General features: G+C 35.8%; 3 protein-coding genes across 4 annotated transcripts; 1 reads left to right on the top strand and 2 right to left on the bottom strand.

The window, feature by feature from the left end:
* Positions 1-723: 723 nt before the first annotated feature.
* Positions 724-3,972, bottom strand: morn3 (MORN repeat containing 3). Of its 2 annotated transcripts, XM_084400863.1 has the most exons (6): positions 3,807-3,972; positions 3,541-3,686; positions 2,873-3,030; positions 2,636-2,795; positions 1,198-1,382; positions 724-1,016 (listed from the first exon to the last, which is right to left on the bottom strand). In XM_084400863.1, exons 2-6 carry the CDS (start codon positions 3,683-3,685, stop codon positions 918-920), a joined length of 747 nt encoding a protein of 248 aa, XP_084256989.1. In that variant the 5' UTR covers position 3,686; positions 3,807-3,972; the 3' UTR covers positions 724-917. The 2 variants fall into 2 exon arrangements, with proteins under 2 accessions (XP_084256989.1, XP_084256988.1); XM_084400862.1 differs by having other exon boundaries at positions 3,541-3,943.
* Positions 3,973-4,064: 92 nt separating this feature from the next.
* Positions 4,065-12,045, top strand: tmem120b (transmembrane protein 120B). Its single transcript, XM_084400864.1, has 12 exons — positions 4,065-4,174; positions 5,084-5,202; positions 5,316-5,432; positions 5,981-6,040; positions 6,122-6,217; positions 6,305-6,394; positions 7,628-7,693; positions 7,785-7,846; positions 7,942-8,034; positions 8,146-8,210; positions 8,840-8,908; positions 10,068-12,045. The coding sequence occupies exons 1-12, from the start codon at positions 4,112-4,114 to the stop codon at positions 10,179-10,181; spliced, it is 1,014 nt and encodes a 337-aa protein (XP_084256990.1). The 5' UTR covers positions 4,065-4,111; the 3' UTR covers positions 10,182-12,045.
* A 556-nt stretch (positions 12,046-12,601) lies between these two features.
* Positions 12,602-17,612, bottom strand: rhof (ras homolog family member F). The gene is made up of 5 exons (XM_084400855.1): positions 16,730-17,612; positions 16,348-16,435; positions 14,999-15,108; positions 14,529-14,663; positions 12,602-13,569 (listed from the first exon to the last, which is right to left on the bottom strand). The coding sequence occupies exons 1-5, from the start codon at positions 16,856-16,858 to the stop codon at positions 13,402-13,404; spliced, it is 630 nt and encodes a 209-aa protein (XP_084256981.1). The 5' UTR covers positions 16,859-17,612; the 3' UTR covers positions 12,602-13,401.
* Between the last annotated feature and the right edge of the window lie 53 nt (positions 17,613-17,665).

Here is a 17,665-nt window from a genome sequence, read left to right as displayed (position 1 = left end):
TTTTTTCCTCTTCTTAATTCACTGCAGGGGAAATCCTTTATTTCAGAATGGCAACTGTGCCAAATTGTTAATTACAAGGTTTTTATGTTCACACAAGGCAAGCTACATTCTTACAGGGACACTTTCATGTTCACTTGACCAAATAATTTTGATGCTTTCTGAATCAGGGCTTTGCTGTTGAACGGCTGAATCAAAACCCCCCAAAAAACATAGTCTTATTCATGCTTCATTGTTTTCTTAAATAAAGCCCCCCTGCATGAGCACATCTTTAGTACAAAGATAGGCACTTTATCAACATGTTTGTCCGACCTTTTTTGGTAGTATTTGAAACGGCTTCCCATTAAAGGGGCCTCTGTTCATTCCGAGGTTTGGACGCCAGTACTTGAAGCCGTCATGGCTGAGGAACTTGCAGGATTGTACGATTATGCTAGCAAACTTAATTTAGACAAAGTGTTGATTAAGCAGAGGACCATTTAAGCATGCATTTGCATCAGCAGCATTGACTAAAATGATCAAAGGGGCGCACATCGACATTTAATCACATGTACAGTAATGCCAAATTGAAGTACAATGATATTTTTTTTCTAAAGTGTGTAAAATAAAATTCATGTTGTTGAAACAGCTTGTGTAAAGTGTGGTTCAGAAGCTCTTTTTATTAGTGCACACTGGCATGTGCTGGCATTTGAAAATCTACTTTTTTTTTTATACATTCTGATTAAAGACTTCAACCAAACACCTTTTTTGTGCTTTTTATATCATGTATGACAAGGATGTCTTAACAGAATGAACATCAAGAGCATTTTGTCCAATGCTACTAGTTTTTATTATGACTGAGGAGTTGATATCAAATATTTCTCTGCTTTCCTTACACAAGTCTGCCTTCCTTGAGTTTGAGATATTGTCAAGGTACATATTGCCTAGCAACCATATGACTTGGAATCTGTTGATTTCTCCTTGTCCTCAGTGAAAAATGCTTGTGCCTCCATCAGTACAGTCTGTGAATCCTGTAGGCAAACCTTTGGACATAAAATAATCAAAATCTGCACTAGGTATCAAACCATGTAAATAGACAAAACATTTTGAAATGTTTGCTGTTACAGTGGTCAGAACCTCTGACCGAAAGCTTGAATGTGCTTCATGCATTACAGTTAAAATGGAAATTATGCAAATTAGTAAACATCAGCGTTAATCATTCACCTTGGGAATTGGATACACCGTTGGCCTAACTGCTGCTTCTCTCCCAAAATCAGATATGGTTCCACACTTCGCAACACCGTCAACCCAAAAGCCTTCGTACAACTGACCTCTGTCCAGGTAGAAGACCTTGCCTTGTCCATTTTTCTGTCCATCGCTCCAGGTGCCCACAAAGCGGTTTCCATTAGCTTTACAACAACAAAAAAAAGTAAAAAATGTCTGGTTTCATATTCACAGTTAAAACTAATTTTGTTACATTTTGCAAGAAGGAAATTAAGTCTTATTTTTAGGTCCATTAAGATAATTTGCATTACATCATTATTTTAATTAAGAAGGTTCTAATTCTCACTACTACTATGCAAAAAAGATGCAATATATGTATATGTGTGTGTATATGTGTACACATATATTTACAAACTTTTAGATGCGATTAAGATACTTATAGATGCGATTTGAGAGCACTAATATATATATATATACATACTGTAAATATACTGTATATATATTTATATACTGTGTGTGTGTGTGTGTATCGGTGTGTATATATATATATATATATTTATATACTGTGTGTATATATATATATATATTTATATACTGTGTATATATATATATATACACAGTATATAAATATATAAACAGTATATATACAGTATATATGTATATATATATATATATATATATTAGTGCTCTCAAATCGCATCTAAAAGTATCTTAATCGCATCTAAAAGTATCTTAATCGCATCTAAAAGTTTGTAAATATATGTATATACGCACACACATGTGCATATATATATATATAATGTGTATATACACAAACTTTTATGTTAGATGCGATTAATCACAATTACTCAATTTGGCAGCACTAATATATGTGTATATATATATATATTTACTGTATATATTACTGTATATTTTTCTGTAACATTTTATTATCATTTATATATAATACACTTATTTAAATAAAATGTAATGTTAAATAAAATATTTCCATTTATTTATGATATACAAGATACATTTATATATATATATATATACACACACAAACTTTTGTTAGATGCAATTCATCGTTTTAACAGCACTAATATATATATATATAAAACATTTTATAATATGATATAAAATATACCTTTTATATATGTGTATATATATATATATATATATATATATATTTGTAGTAATGTTTGTGGTATTGATTTTATGTTGATTTAAATTTTTACTCTAAATTTTCTATGTAATGAATGTGCTTAATTGTCATCAAAATAATGTTATAGTGCTATAATGTTAATGGTCCTAATAACTGGCTTAATTTTCTTTCTGCAAAATATTTTTGACTTTCATTTATTTATTAATTTTAATTTTGGATCAAATGTGAGTGAGCTGGGCATGTTTTTGTGAGATCCACCAAGCTGGCTCATTTGCGAAGAGTTTAAATCCGTACCTAGCAGAAGCAAACCCTGTCCATGACGTTTGTCCTTCAGCCACTCTCCCTCATACAGCTCCCCGTTCTCATACTGCATCCGTCCCCATCCACTTCTCTGATCTTCACTCCACTGCCCCTCATAGAAAGCAGACGGACTGTAGAAATATGTCCCAGCACCCTTTGAATGAAAGGCAAAAAAAAGAGTTTATATGTGGAAAAAATTAAATGATATGGCAAACAGTGTTTGATACTCACTTCCTTCTTGTCATTTCGCCAGGAACCGACATACACCCTCACATACTCTTTCATTTCAGGGTCAGTCTTGCTCAGGGTTCCAAACCCTTCCCGCTTTCCACACATCCACTCCCCGTCGTAGATCATTCCTGTTTTCTTCCAAACCTGTGTTCCTTTTCCTTATCAGAGTAAAAGCTTTGTTCACCTTTGATAACAAAGCAGTGTTTCCTAGAAACACGTAATGTAATCTGCAGAACACATCTAAATAACAAAGTAAATTAAATTAAGGCTTGTCCATTAAAACTGCCCGCATGAGAGGTTTCTTACTGATCTTCAAGGCCTGCAATGTTTAAAACATGCCATTAAATATTCAATCCTTTAAAGGGATAGTTTACCCCACACACACAAAAAAAAAAACCTGTATGAAAATCTTTCTTCTGCTGAACACAAAAGAAGATATTTTAAAGAATATGGATAACCAAACAGTTTCCAGTCACCATTGACTTCCATAGTATTTTTGTTTTCCTGTTTGGTTACCAACAGTCTTCAAAATACCTTCCTTTATGTTCAACAGAAGAAAGAACTTCATGCAGGTTTAGTAAAACTTGAGGGTGAGTAAATGATGACAGAATTGTATTTGGGGGGGGGGGGGGGGGGGGGGGGGGGGGAACTATGCCTTTAAGCATTACCATGTTTGTTATTATCCATCCAGTCGCCCGTGTACTGATCTCCATTGACAGAATACACAGTATGGTGCAGTCCACATTTTTGCGCCTTTCTGTCCCAACGTTTTACAAGTGGTTCTGTAGTCTGTGGTCTTTTCAAGAAAGGCATACTGCACATACAAAGATCATTACTATTAGATTTTAAATCTAGAACATGGTACCACTATATTAGTAACAGTAGATGAATATGGTATTCATAAAGTACTAGGTAGTATCTGATCAGACCTTACCTGTGACCAACTTCACTTAAACCAACCACACATGTAAGAGAAACAATTATATTTAAACTTTAATTGTCAAAAAGGTCGATCTCGACTAGACCTCTCAAAGTAATTCGTGTATGGTAACCTAGCAACAAGCCTCGACTAATATTTATTTCTGCTCGCGCTCCCAGTCATTCGGTGGCGCTGTCATCCTCGGAATCTTATGCTTGCCTGTGATTGGTGGACGGGTGAAGAAGCGGAGCTTATATAAATGGCTGGAGCGCCTACTTGCGGCAGTGGGCGGCACAGCAGCGCCAGCGCCGACGGGTACAATGTCACTGGAGAGATGTCAAAGTGAATGGACAGAAATAGATCAAGAATATCAGCAGTTGCAGGTTTGTACTGAACGGATATGTGTTATATGTGTTCTCAGATAGCCAAAAGATGAATCTTGTGTTAGTAAAGAAGCAAATGTGCCTGTTTTAGATGTTTATGATGCGGCTAACAGGCTTTAGCTCATCAGATGAATTGAATTTCTTTTGTTACTGACTATACATGTGTATTAAACCAGTGTTAGTTCTCTTAATAACATATTAAAAGTACAAAATAATAAGCCTTATATTCGTTCTGTTATTTGAATAAATGTGGTGTGTTGCTAAACTACATATGATAATGATTCACGAATTGAACTGGTTAAACCAGGTGAGATGTTAACCAAGAGTTGTTGCTCAACCTGTTAAAATGATCTCAAAATGATCGATTCTTGAGAGCCAGGGTCAGATTACAGGATGATGACGTTCTAGTCATTGAATCAGAGATTGATATGAAGTTCGTGAAGCTCCAGGGGTTTGAATACTGTCAAAAAAGTGGTTTTAGGGCATGGTAATACTGTGGCGTTTGGACATATACCACATTAGTACCCTGGTATTCTTTGAATTACCTTGGAGTACCATGTAAAAAACATGGTAATCATTCAATGCTATGATGCACATCAAATATTCATCTTGTTTACTGTGTACAAATAAGTTATTTGTTTGTGCTCATGTAAATAACATGGTACTAGAATACTGTAGTCTTTCAGTACTATGGCATTACCATTATTAATCTACACTCAGCTGTCATCTGGTACTTAGAGATCGAGATGGAAAGAATTGTCCCGTGCTTTAAATGCCCTTCTAATGTTTGAAATACCTCATGCTTGGAATGGAGCGTCCAGTGGATATCATTTGCCCATTGAAAGGCCATGCATGTACTTGGAAACCATTTTGATTTCATGTTGACTTTCAGTGCGTTTTGTATTTTAGGAAACGCACAAAGTGTACAGACAGAAGCTGGAAGAGCTGACGAACCTGCAGGCGATATGCAGCAGTGCCATTAGCAAACAAAGAAAAGCCCTGAAAGACCTCAAGCAAAGTCTTCACAAGTATGAGCTGAGTTTCAGATTACTAAAGATTTGTTACTTTAAAGATATGAGTACTAAAGAGTACACATTCACAATGATGTAAACAGATCCTTTTCCTCTTTTGTTGAAAACAGGTGTAAGAAAACCTGCAATGAAAAAGAAAAGGAGGTGATAAATGACCTGCAGGTCCAAATTAAAGAAAGGCAAAATATCTTTTTTGACATGGAGGCCTATTTGCCAAAGAAAAATGGGTGAGTTTTAGTTCTTCATCCTGTGTTATTTATAATACCACAGTTATGTGGTTAGGTTTTGAGGCTTTTCTGGTATCTTAAAGAAGGTATGGTTATGGTATGAAGTTATTCTCTATATCAGTTACTCTCTGAAACGCCTTGAATGTAGTCTTGAGTTTTCTTCCGGGAACAAGCGTCTCCTCATTTAAATAATTCCCACCCGAGGCAAAAAACAGGACGAGACCTGCTTGAGTTGCATTAATAGTGTGTTGAAACTTGTGGTTATGGTAAGGGGCGTGACATTTCCCAAAACACGCTCAAACACACTGGTCCAGCCAACCAATCAATCAGAGCACACGGCGCTTTTTGGAAGGAGGGGCTTCGTAGAGAGCGGAACTAAACGGAGCGTTACTGACAGACTGGGAAAAGAGGTGCTGAAACAATGTAAAATGTGTGAAAAATAATGTGTTCAAGAATGAAGTCCTATTCTAGTAGACCCCAAAAACAACATCAAGACTTTTGTAAAAGGACATTATGGCCTTTTTAAAATGTTTTTCTTCTCTTTTCAGATTGTACTTAAATTTGGTCCTTGGAAATGTGAATGTCACGCTCCTCAGCAACCAAGCCAAGTGAGTCAGATGTGAGCATGTCCGTTGAACCCATAGAGAGTTCCCTGAACAAAATTGCTAATTTTGTGTTTTTCAAAATAGATTTGCGTACAAAGATGAATATGAGAAGTTCAAACTTTATATGACTATAATACTAATGTTTGGTGCCGTCACCTGCCTCTTCCTTTTCAACTACCGGTAAGTCGAGAGATCTGAAAAATGTGATGTTATTCTGTGGAGGAGAAGGTTCTGTTGGAGTCTAACATGCAGATGTGTCCTTCACAGGGTTACAGATGAAATCTTCAACTTTTTATTGGTGTGGTATTATTGCACATTGACAATAAGAGAGAGCATCCTCATGAGCAATGGGTCACGGTGAGTTCACGTTCACTTTAAAATGCCAGTGCCATCTCCCCAGTGGGAGACGCAGGTTCAAATCTCTCGTCCCAATACTTTCTTCTTACCTCTAAAGAAAAAAAAGGGGAAAAAAAAGAAGCTCGAAACAAAATTTGATTTTGATTTTGATTTTTTATTTTTTATTTTATTTTTTTTTTATTTGGTTGTAGTATTTATTTGTTTTATTTATTTATTTGGTGCTGATATTTAATTTAGTTGCTTTTGTTTATGTATTTATTTGGTTGTGGTACTTTCATTTGTTTATCTATTTATTTGGTTGTATTTCATTTATTTGTTTTTGTTTATTTATTTGGTTGTGATATTTAATTTATTTTTGTGAATTTATTTGGTTGTAGTACTTGTATAGTAGTAATACTGTAGTATTTTATATATGTTATGTGTGTATATGTGTGTATATGTGTGTGTATATGTATATATATATATATATATATATATATATATATATATATATATATATATATATATATATATATACAGACACAGACACAGAGACAGACATAGACACATACATTGACACACACACATACATAGACATAGACACATACACATACATAGACACACACACATACATAGACACACACACATACACATATATATATATATATATATATATATATATTATATTTAGGGCTGTCAAAAGATTAATCGCGATTAATCGCATCCAAAATAAAAGTTTGTGTTTGCATAATATATGTGTGTGAACTGTGTATAATTATTTTGTATATATAAATACACACACATGCTTGTATAATTATATTTAAGAAAAATTTGTAATAATCTAAATTATATATAAATATATACAGTATATGTATGCAAATATTTCTTAAATATATACATGCATGTGTGTGTATTTATATATACAAAATAATTATACACAGTACACACACATATATTATGTAAACACAAACTTTTATTTTGGATGCGATTAATCGCGATTAATCTTTTGACAGCCCTAATTATATTATATTATATTTTTACAAACTTTTATGTTAGATGCAATTAATCGTTTTGACCGCACTCATTTATTTATTTTTAGTTCATGTATTAATTTGGTTGTGGTATTTAATTTAATTTGTTTTTGTTTATTTATTTATTTGGCAATGTATTTAATTTACTTAGTTTATTTTTTTTTTTTTTTGCTGTATTATGCAGATTTTGATTTAACTTTTTTAATTTATTATTTCTTTGTAGAATTAAAGGCTGGTGGGTGTCGCATCACTACGTCTCAACCTTTTTATCAGGTGTTATGTTGACATGGTACGTGTTTTAGACTTTACATTAAATAATTAAATCTTTATTTTTTTTTTTTCTTCCACAACTTATATTTCATTTCGCCTCTTCTTTTAAGGCCAGAAGGTCCAATGTATCAGATGTTCAGAAGTCAGTTCCTGGCTTTCTCCATCTATCAGAGTGTGTATAATCTATCATCTGCTCAGTATGTTTTTGCCTTACAGTGAGGTTGTATGCTGTTGTGCTTTATAGTGATGGTGTTGTTTCTCTGGCAGGTTGTGTGCAGTTTCTACAGTATTATTATCAGAGCGGCTGCTTGTATCGATTACGGGCTCTGGGGGAAAGAAACCAGCTAGACCTGACAGTGGGTAAGAGTCGTGGCAGATTTGAATCATGGGAGAAATGTTGATCTGTACGATGTCGTCAGTTCATGCTGCAGATGTTGCGTGTTCAACTGACCTCTCGTGTTACTCTTACAGAGGGCTTTCAATCATGGATGTGGAGGGGGCTTACGTTCCTCCTTCCGTTTCTATTCTTTGGCCATGTGAGTTACAGCATTTAAGTGTTGCCTTTTGTTTCTCATGCATCTTTTCCTTTAAAAAAATATTGATTCTTATGCAACTTTGTAGTCACATTAAAAATAAGTTCATAAAGGTGTTTTACAGTGTAACCGCTATGAAGTTCACAACATGTAACTGGATTTTTTAACAGATACACTACTGTTGAAAAGTTTGCGGTCGGTTAGATGTTTTGGTTTTTGATAGAAATTAATACATTTATTCAGCAAGGATGCATTCTATCGATCAAAAGTGACAGTAAAGATAATTATAAGATTTCTATTTCAAATAAATGCTGTTTTATTTATCCAAGAATCCTGAAATGGTTTCCACTAAAATATTAAGCCGCACAACTCTTTTCAACATTGATAATAATACGATTTTTTTATTGAGCAGCAAATCAGCATATATGAATGATTTCTGAATGTGACATTGAAGACTGGGGTAATAATATTTTGCAGTAATACTTCACTTTTTACAATATTTTTGATCGAATTAATGCAGCCTTGCTGAGCTTCTTTCAAAAACCAATACCTTTTTAAACGCTGGTGTGTATTGATTCAGTTCACAGACCGGCATGTAAGATATTTGTGTTGCTTTTCTGTCCTCTGGTCAGTTTTGGCAGCTCTACAACGCTGTGTCCCTTTTTAACCTGTCTGCCCGTGATGACTGCAAGGAATGGCAGGTAAAGAGATACAACACTATTATTGCTCCAAAGTGTTAATCTTCTGCACTGTTATACTTCAAATCATGTTGTTTATTGAGGTGAGGTGAGGTGTGCTGTTTACCTGAGAAATGTAAAGACCCATTTTAATCCAGTATATGATGTAAAAATAATTCAATTCAAAGAGGGTCCTAAGAATATCACAGAGACTTGAAGGGGGGCTCATTAGACTTGGGCCAATTAATGACTGCTTAAAGGGGACTTATTATGCAAAATTCACTTGGTCCACCATTTCTGTGTCCTCGCTGTAGCAGCTGAATATATACGATGTCTGCACCAAAAACATTACAAATGTTCTGTTATTGGCTGGACCAACGTACATAAGAGTCTCCATAGACTCCCGGTGGTTGAATTTCATTTATGAAGGAAATGTGTAAAGAAAGTCATTTAAAGTGTTATATATTTGCGCAAATCATTTTACGCCGGACTGCTTCACAAAAGAGCTGGATATGCTCAAAAGTTTTAGATTTTTAGATTAACTTGACGGTACCTGCTAGTCGATGAGTTAAATCAACTTAACTCCACAACAACTACATGTATCCACTAACCATTCAGAATCGTCCAGTTGCATTTCTATACGTTGTAACTGAGTCTCTCCATCAGTGTCCGACTCCGGTTCGAACATAAGGCCGAACACCGCCACTGACAATTTCTGACATTTTGGCTGTGTGACATTCAGCCAAATTGTTGCCGGAGTATCCGAAACACAAGCTGTTCTTTTGGAAAGGGGCTGGAAGCAGCAGCTCATTTGCATTTAAAGGGACACGCACAAAAACGGTGTGGACACCCAAATAGGAGCAAATTTGACAAGCTATAATAAATTATCTGTGGGGTCTTATATTTCATCTTGTGAAAACGGGCATAATAGGTCTCCTTTAATGGCCTTGAAACCACCCCGGACACCCTAACAGCCATTTAGCAACATGCTAGGAAACACTATGAACACCTTAGCTACTCCTTACACACTAGGTGAGGTTTTTCACAGGATTTGGTACACTTTTATTTCAAATCATGCAAACATTTAAAGCTTAACTTCAAATAACTGATTGATTAATTCATTATTTATTCATTTGGCTTGTATTGCACATTGATTTTTTTTGCTCAATGTTTTATCTTCTAGGTGTTCATGCTGGCCTTGACGTTTCTTATCCTGTTCCTGGGAAATTTTCTCACTACTCTAAAAGTGGTCCGCCAGAAGGTCCAGAAGAACACAGAAAAGGTGAAAACCAACTAACGAGAAGCCAACTGGAAGATTTCATACGCAGCGAGGCCAGTGTGGGAACAGCAAAAGCGCACAAAACTGTTTCGTCTATAGGAGTCGCATCCCACGAGCTGCTTGGAGAGGGTTGAGGGTAGATGTTGACGTCTGCCTGAACCTATTTCAACAGCGGCAGTGGAAACTCAAGATTATGTGTTACGTTGCCCTGTCGTCTGCCATGTTGTTTTTGCTCTTATTTATGCAATCACAGCAATTAGAGGGTAATGTTTGGGTTAGAAGCCACTGACAACCTTCAGACACTGTACATGAGGAGACTTTGATTCACGTTTGTTTTGTTCCTGTGCATGGATATGTTTACAATAAGCCACATTTCAACTTTATGCAACGCAGCGGGAAGGCTGTAGAACTGAAGATGCTCAGTTCATCGCAGCATCTCAAAGGGATTTGTTATGGTTTTTAATAAAGCTGGATAGTGAATAAAGTACTCGTTCTCCTACGAGACGTTTTAGCCTAAGCATATGTTACATATTTGTGGGAAAGCATTGATACGATGGTACTTGAAGAGAAAGGTGTGTTTTGCACGTCGTGGCTTGTTAGTATGGGGATTGAGCAAGGCCACATTTTTGAATTAAGGCAACATGCGAACGCGAAAACGTGGATTTATTTTATTAACGATGGCAATAATGCTTCTGTAACACTTCATAGTATCTTTAAATGAAAAAGAAGCATCCCTTTTTTTTTCGTTTCTTTTTTTTTTTTTTTTTTTCACCTGTTTGGTAGTTGTATTTAAAGGCATAGTCATGCAATTGCGTTATAAGTCAAAATAACAGTTGAAATTTTGAACAATGTCTTGCTTAATGTGAATGAATGCTGTTAGGATTACATCTGCTGTAATTGGACGAGCTGGTATATGTGTCTGTGTTACTTTTACTGACTGTGTCAAAGAAAAATTATTCTTTTTTGCCAACATCTTTCTTTGTTTACCATCAGGGAGTTTGCTGACATTCTTCCTACATTATATTATTACACAAGCAAGTAGTGACAGAGGTTCTGTCTCATTTGTCTGTTCACACCTGATTTACTAGTTTAGCCTAGAACACAAGTGTTACAAGTTTCATAGGAACACGTGAATTGTAACTGAAGCAAAAAGCTGTAAGTACAGGGATTTCTCATGTTGGGAAATGCTTTATCGAACAATTAACCACTCCTTAATTCATGCGTAACAGTTGTCACGATTCACAATGTCATTTCATCAATGCTTTGTGTTGAACAAAATAACTGCACTTTTTTTGCTTGAACTTAAAATAAGCCTTCAGACTGGAGGGGAAAAAAAGGTTTCTAAAGGGCCGATTATACATCAAGCTGGATTTCTATTGACCCTCTGTTGCTGTAGAGCAAATAAATTCAATCTGATGCAATCTGTGTGGCCTCGTGTGAAAATACTATTATTTACACCTTCACCTGCAGAGGGCGCAAGTGTGACACATGTAGCTCTATGTAGGACTTGTTAAATGTGGGTAAAATCTACTTTTTATTCATTCATTTATTTGGAAAAAAAAAACACAATAACAAAATTATTTCAAGCAACATCATTTACCCCTATTACCTGACAGATAACACTAAACAAGATGTCGTGAAAAATCAATCGCGTGTGTCTCTGACAGGGCCAGGCACATTAAACAGCCGGAAAGGGGCCCGCGACATTTTAGCCAATCAGAATGCATATCTTTTGTTCAGTCATTTTGCCGGTTCGGTTTGCTGACAGTGGGTGGATGACATATTTTGAGGGCGTGATTGTGGAAACAGGGCGTGTGGTTGAATTTGGCAAAATTGTTGAAATTGCTCATAAAACTTTTAAAATAAAACTCTGTCCAGTTTTAAAGCTGTTTACTAATTCTTTTAATAGTATTATTATAATCATATTGGTGACCAGTTAATTCATTAAATACATAAAAATCAATACATAAAGTAATTCATTACTTTTGTATTATTATATTTGTGTCCGTTCTTATAAATTACATACTGTATTTATAGAAAACAATAGCCTATATAAAACAATAAATTATATGTATATAATTATAAAAAATAATAATTTTTGTAAATAATTAACTTACCTATACCTTGAAGAGTAACTTCGATGACTTGTAAAATTAATAAAAGCATATGCAAAGCGCATTCAAATGCATCAAAATAAATGAACATCGATAAGTCACATTTCGATCTTTAGCTTTGTAGCTGCGAGACGCAGCAATATTTGGAGACTTCCGTTACCGCAGTCGCATCCTGCTAGGCAGGAGTTTTTACACTAACCACAACAAGATCACTTTTGTATTTTGACCAAGTTTGTTTTGCAAACCAAGCAGAGATTTCCTACACATGTCTGCCTAAAATATGAAAAATGAACAGTATCAGCACCAATGAAACGAATACACGGCTAAAAGAGCTATAGAATTTTAATAGTGAATCCTGTTTCATAAACAATTTCCTTCAGTAGGTGAAAAGGCATATATACACAATGTATAACTTAAAACACAGGTTTATTTGTGCAATCTATACACAAATGGTTTCCACATAAATGATTCAACACTTTCTGGCATTTATGTTAGAACTGAACAACTTAAAGATAGTAAATAATCCCTGTAGGCCTACTGAAATAAACAAAAAGTGAGATTCCAGTTAAAATGGTGGGTCTTCAGTAAAACCCGCTCTGTGCTATCGTGTCTCTGGACCGGAGCTGCGGGGGTTCGCGTGACAGTAACGTGAAACCAGACTTCATTTGTCCCAATGGAAAGCATATTTACACTGTCTGAATCGTGATTTCATGGGGACTTTAAGGCCTGCTCACACCAAGAAAGAAAAATACTGTAACTAAGTTTTAAATTTCAAGTGCAACTATTGTGTAAGTAGATGAATTACACAATAGAAACATGTTACACCCGAGTGCATAATAATGGCAGTTACTTGAGTCAGTTGTGCGTTACAACAGTACACTATATACAACAGTGCACAACAGACTGTAACCAAACTTCCAATGTGAACCTATGAGATGTATATGGTCATCCCTGAGACAGCAGCAGCAGTTTTTCCATCTCCTATTGGATCCACGATCATGGAAGAAAAATATTCCTTCGAGAAAGCTTAAACAATTCTGAGAGGCTTTGCGGATGGTTCCAGAATGTTTACAATATATCACAGTTCATGTAGGCTATACAAAATCTATTTCTTTCAGGAATGGTCACAGGATGGTACAGCGTTTCTTCTTCCTCTGGAGGTGTCTTGCTTTAGCCCTGGCCGCTAGCGCTCGCTTGGTCGCTTCTCTGAAAATGTCCTCGACGTTTTCTCTATATTTAGCCGAACACTCCAGGTATACTTCAGCGTTCATTTGCTTCTGGACCTGTTCACCCTAAGAAAGAGAAATGAAGGTTAGTTACTCTGGACTTCCATTACTAACCATAACTTTTAAGCTCACACCCCCGATTAAACACAACCAAACAAAGCATATGACAAAAATTCTGTTCGCCTGATCTCTTGTTACCTGGTTAGTCCATAAAGCATTAAAACAATAAACAAGCACCTCGAGCAACAATGTAAAAAGCAAAGACATTTATATTTCTGTTTTAAATATGTTGATCTTTAGAACTTTTTGAAAAAAGTATCATGGTTTCCACAAAAATATTAAGCAGCAAAACTTACTTAACTCAATATGACACAACCACAAAGGCCTATATATATATGAAGGCAGGGCTTGACATTAACACCCTCCAACCCGCCAAATGCGGGTGGATTTCAGTGGTGTTTAATTCAGAGCACTCCTATTAGCCGCCTTGGCGGGTTGAATTTTGTATAACAATATATAACATTTTCAACTGTAGTCTTTTAAAAAGGCGTCTTTGCTTTTTCAATACTGAAATATCTGAAACGCTTCCAACAGTCATTTTCCACAGAACAGATACACAACACCAGATGCGCTTTCTCGCTCTCTCAGTACTAAATGAAACTCTTTTTCGCTGCTTATTGCGCTTAAACAGTCAAATACACACAAACTAATATCAAAATGCCGGTCTCGACGAATATTCACGTAAACACAGTCAGTTATGTTTAAGTGAGTGTAAACAGTTGAGAAAGAAAACATGTGTAACAGTATAATGGATCTGTGTTGTCAAGTCTTAAAGTGACAGCTGCCTAATATACCGGCTGCCAAATTATGCGATAATATTAATAATATCTCTACCACAAAATTGTGGTTGGTGAAAATGCTGAGCGGCTAGTAACTTTTGGAAAACCACTAGCCACAGTGGCTGGTGAGCAAAACAAAGTGAATGTCAAGCCCTGTAAATAGGTAAATGTAAATATAATGGCAACCTGGAGGTAGGTGATGGGCGCCATATCTAAGGCTTTGAGCTTCCTTGTCTTCTCCTTGTCTTTTCGCAGGTCCGTTTTGCACCCTATCAAGACAATGGGGACGTCACGGCAGAAATGATGGACCTCTGGATACCACTGTAGGAGGAGAGGAAAACATTGCTCAAAACAGAACTTCTTCTTTTATATAAATACTTGTTCTGGTCTTCCTCAATGCTGTAATGGTGTACTGTCTCTATCTTTAGGCCCTGAATGAACAGTCCCTTTGCTGTGCCTTTATTTAAACAGGGCTCGGCACATTCCTCTCAGCTGACACGACGGGAAGGTTCCAGAAATACTGTTTGTTTTCAGTGGTGGTCCATCTGTATAATCATCTACACTCCAGGTCAGAGTTTATCAGCTCACAGTTGCCAGCAAACAACGTTAAAACAGACTTTCATCAGTAAACTGTTTGATTCCCAGCATGATTTCACCTTTATTGTGACATTTTCGAATGATGTTGGATTGGTCACATCGTAGCAGATGATAACAAGGTTTACTTCTTGATACGACAGAGGCCTCAAGCGATCATAGTCCTCCTGGCCTGTCAATAAACAGATTTTGGTTAGAAGGAAATTACATGTCACATGCCAGACAGTGATACCTGAAAACAGTGCTACATTATCTGGAGTGTTTCTATGGTGATATGGACAACAAGTCATTCAAGCAGAGGCGGAGACATCTGACCATATAGAGCATCTTCCTGTGTGTCGTGTTTTATGAACAGAGTATTTTGATGAAGAACCGAGATGTGTTAGAAAACCACATCCTGGCTTCAACATCCTGTTCCAGAGAAGCAGAGAAGGTCCAGGCAGCAGTGTGGGGCTGATAAGCAGCTCAATTACTGAACATGTCGTTCAATTCATATAACATGCACTTTACAGAATTCACCATAGAGAAATTTGGGTTATATAGACGTTTACTGGAAGTAAATGAAAGGAAGATTAGATCAATACCGCAATATGCCACAGTATTTTGATGTGTGTTTTCAAAATGTCTGATGATTAGATTTAAAAAAAAAAATATGACACTTCCTTATTCTATGGTCCTCTAAATATTAAAAATATGTCCTGTAGTTCCTGAATGTACAGTTCTCAAATGTTTTAACTTGCTAGAATATGATATTGGGAACTCAAATATCCAAATGTGCTCAAAGAAACATTTCTTATTATTATCAAAATTGAAAACATTTTTTTTTTTTTTTTGATTCTTTGATGATTTTAATTAGAAATCTTTTGTAACATTATAAATGTCACTTTTAATCAATTGAATGCATCCTTGCTGAATAAAAGTAATCTTCTTTTTTTAAATAAACCTTACTGACCCCATACTTTAGGGGGATATGATGATGAACTACTAAATGTAAATGATTAAATGATTCAAATGTGCATGAAATACATGCAATGTTCATCAACATTCAGCATTTGGCTTTTAGATTGTTGCACCACATCCGCAGACTGATTCTGGCCCAATAAGCCACTGCTTAGAAACTGGCGTGTGATACTAAGAATATGAACATTTTACAGTGGCTAATATAATTCACTTTAAATAACCACTGTAATGCTGTTAGGAAGTATTTTATCATAAAATATGATCAAAGTGTGAATGCTGCCTGACCTCAGAGATGACAGCTCTGAAAACTATTACTAATGGCCTACTCACACCCATTTTGCACTTAACATTCCTGCCTAAATATTTAATCAATGAAGCGTGTCACTAAAGAGAATAAGGCTTGGAATCTAAGGTGTGTCTCGCGTCTGACAGGGTGGATGTTGGCACTTACCTGCTGTATCATAGAGATTCAACTGAATGTCTTTTCCCCCATAAGACACAGTGGTGACATATTTGTCGAACACGGATGGAGCGTATTTCTGTTGAACACCAAGATCAAATCAGGAATATAATGGTGCATGAAAAGCTCTTGTTTCTACAAGACACATTACAATCAAGGCGTAGGCAGAAACCAGAATTGCTGTCTGAGAGTGGAAAAACTTGCTGAGGATATTGTGTAAATGACTGTTATACATATTGCAATATTTCCTTCTCTGAAACCCTACATGTAAATGTGTGTTAATGGTTATTTTTGTAACTTTCTAGTCTTTGGAATTGAAGCACATCTGGTCTACTCACACTCAAAAAACTGTCAAGTATATCTAAAATCTCACCTCAGGGAAATCTCCTTTGGCGTACACCATTAGCAGGGATGTCTTTCCACAACCTCCATCTCCGACGATCACAATTTTGAGTGAATCAGCTTGAGTGCCATTGCCGGCTACATTGCCGTTCTGGGTCATGTCCTTTATGCGGGCCGCACCGGCCAAGTCAGTTCCTCCAACAGGTGCCCAAGAGCACAGAAGTGTCAGGTAAATTCATGAGACTAAAACTCTGCCAGGTAAGCATGCTGCTATCCGATCCTAACTTCCCCCTCCTTCTAGCTTTTTTTTTTTTCTTTTCTTTTCAAACCATGTGACTATGTTTTCAAGTATAGCCCAGATCAGAGCGTGCTACTGTAATTGAGGCTGTGTGACATGTGTGAGTTTTTCCTGTCTGTCTACACATGTTCTGCACTCTCACTAGGCGGAGTACACGAGGACACTCCCTCAAGCCGGTCGTATAGAGTTGACTTCCTAAGCTAATTTGCCTGTAAACCTTCATTTTTCACATTCTCCAGAGGGTTGATAACAGCCCAGATACAGATAACAGATAACATGTTGCTCTGAACGGAACATACTTGAGATAGGCCATGATGCAGTGATTATTTTAGGAATTTGCTGATCATCAAGTGGATTATATTAATAGTAACAATTGCATAACTAAAAGTGCTATTAATTGTATTACTGAGGGATTTACACACACATTACTAGTGTTATTTTAGTATCAATGAGATACTATTATCGCTTTTTTTTAATGTTTTGAATTTGTTTTTATATTTTTTATTTTAGTTTGTTTTAGTAATTTAGTGTTTTTGTTATTTTTATTAGTTTGGTTTCGGTTAGTGTCTATACAGTAAACTATAATAACCCTGCTATTAAAAAATATAAATGCCTATAAACATTGATGCATTGATTAATTGTTTCTCATTTAAAAATTATTTATTTGAA

Source organism: Rutilus rutilus, assembly GCF_951802725.1.
Source record: "Rutilus rutilus genome assembly, chromosome: 25".
Taxonomy (NCBI): Eukaryota; Metazoa; Chordata; class Actinopteri; order Cypriniformes; family Leuciscidae; genus Rutilus; species Rutilus rutilus.
This window is presented reverse-complemented; position numbering and strand designations above follow the sequence as displayed.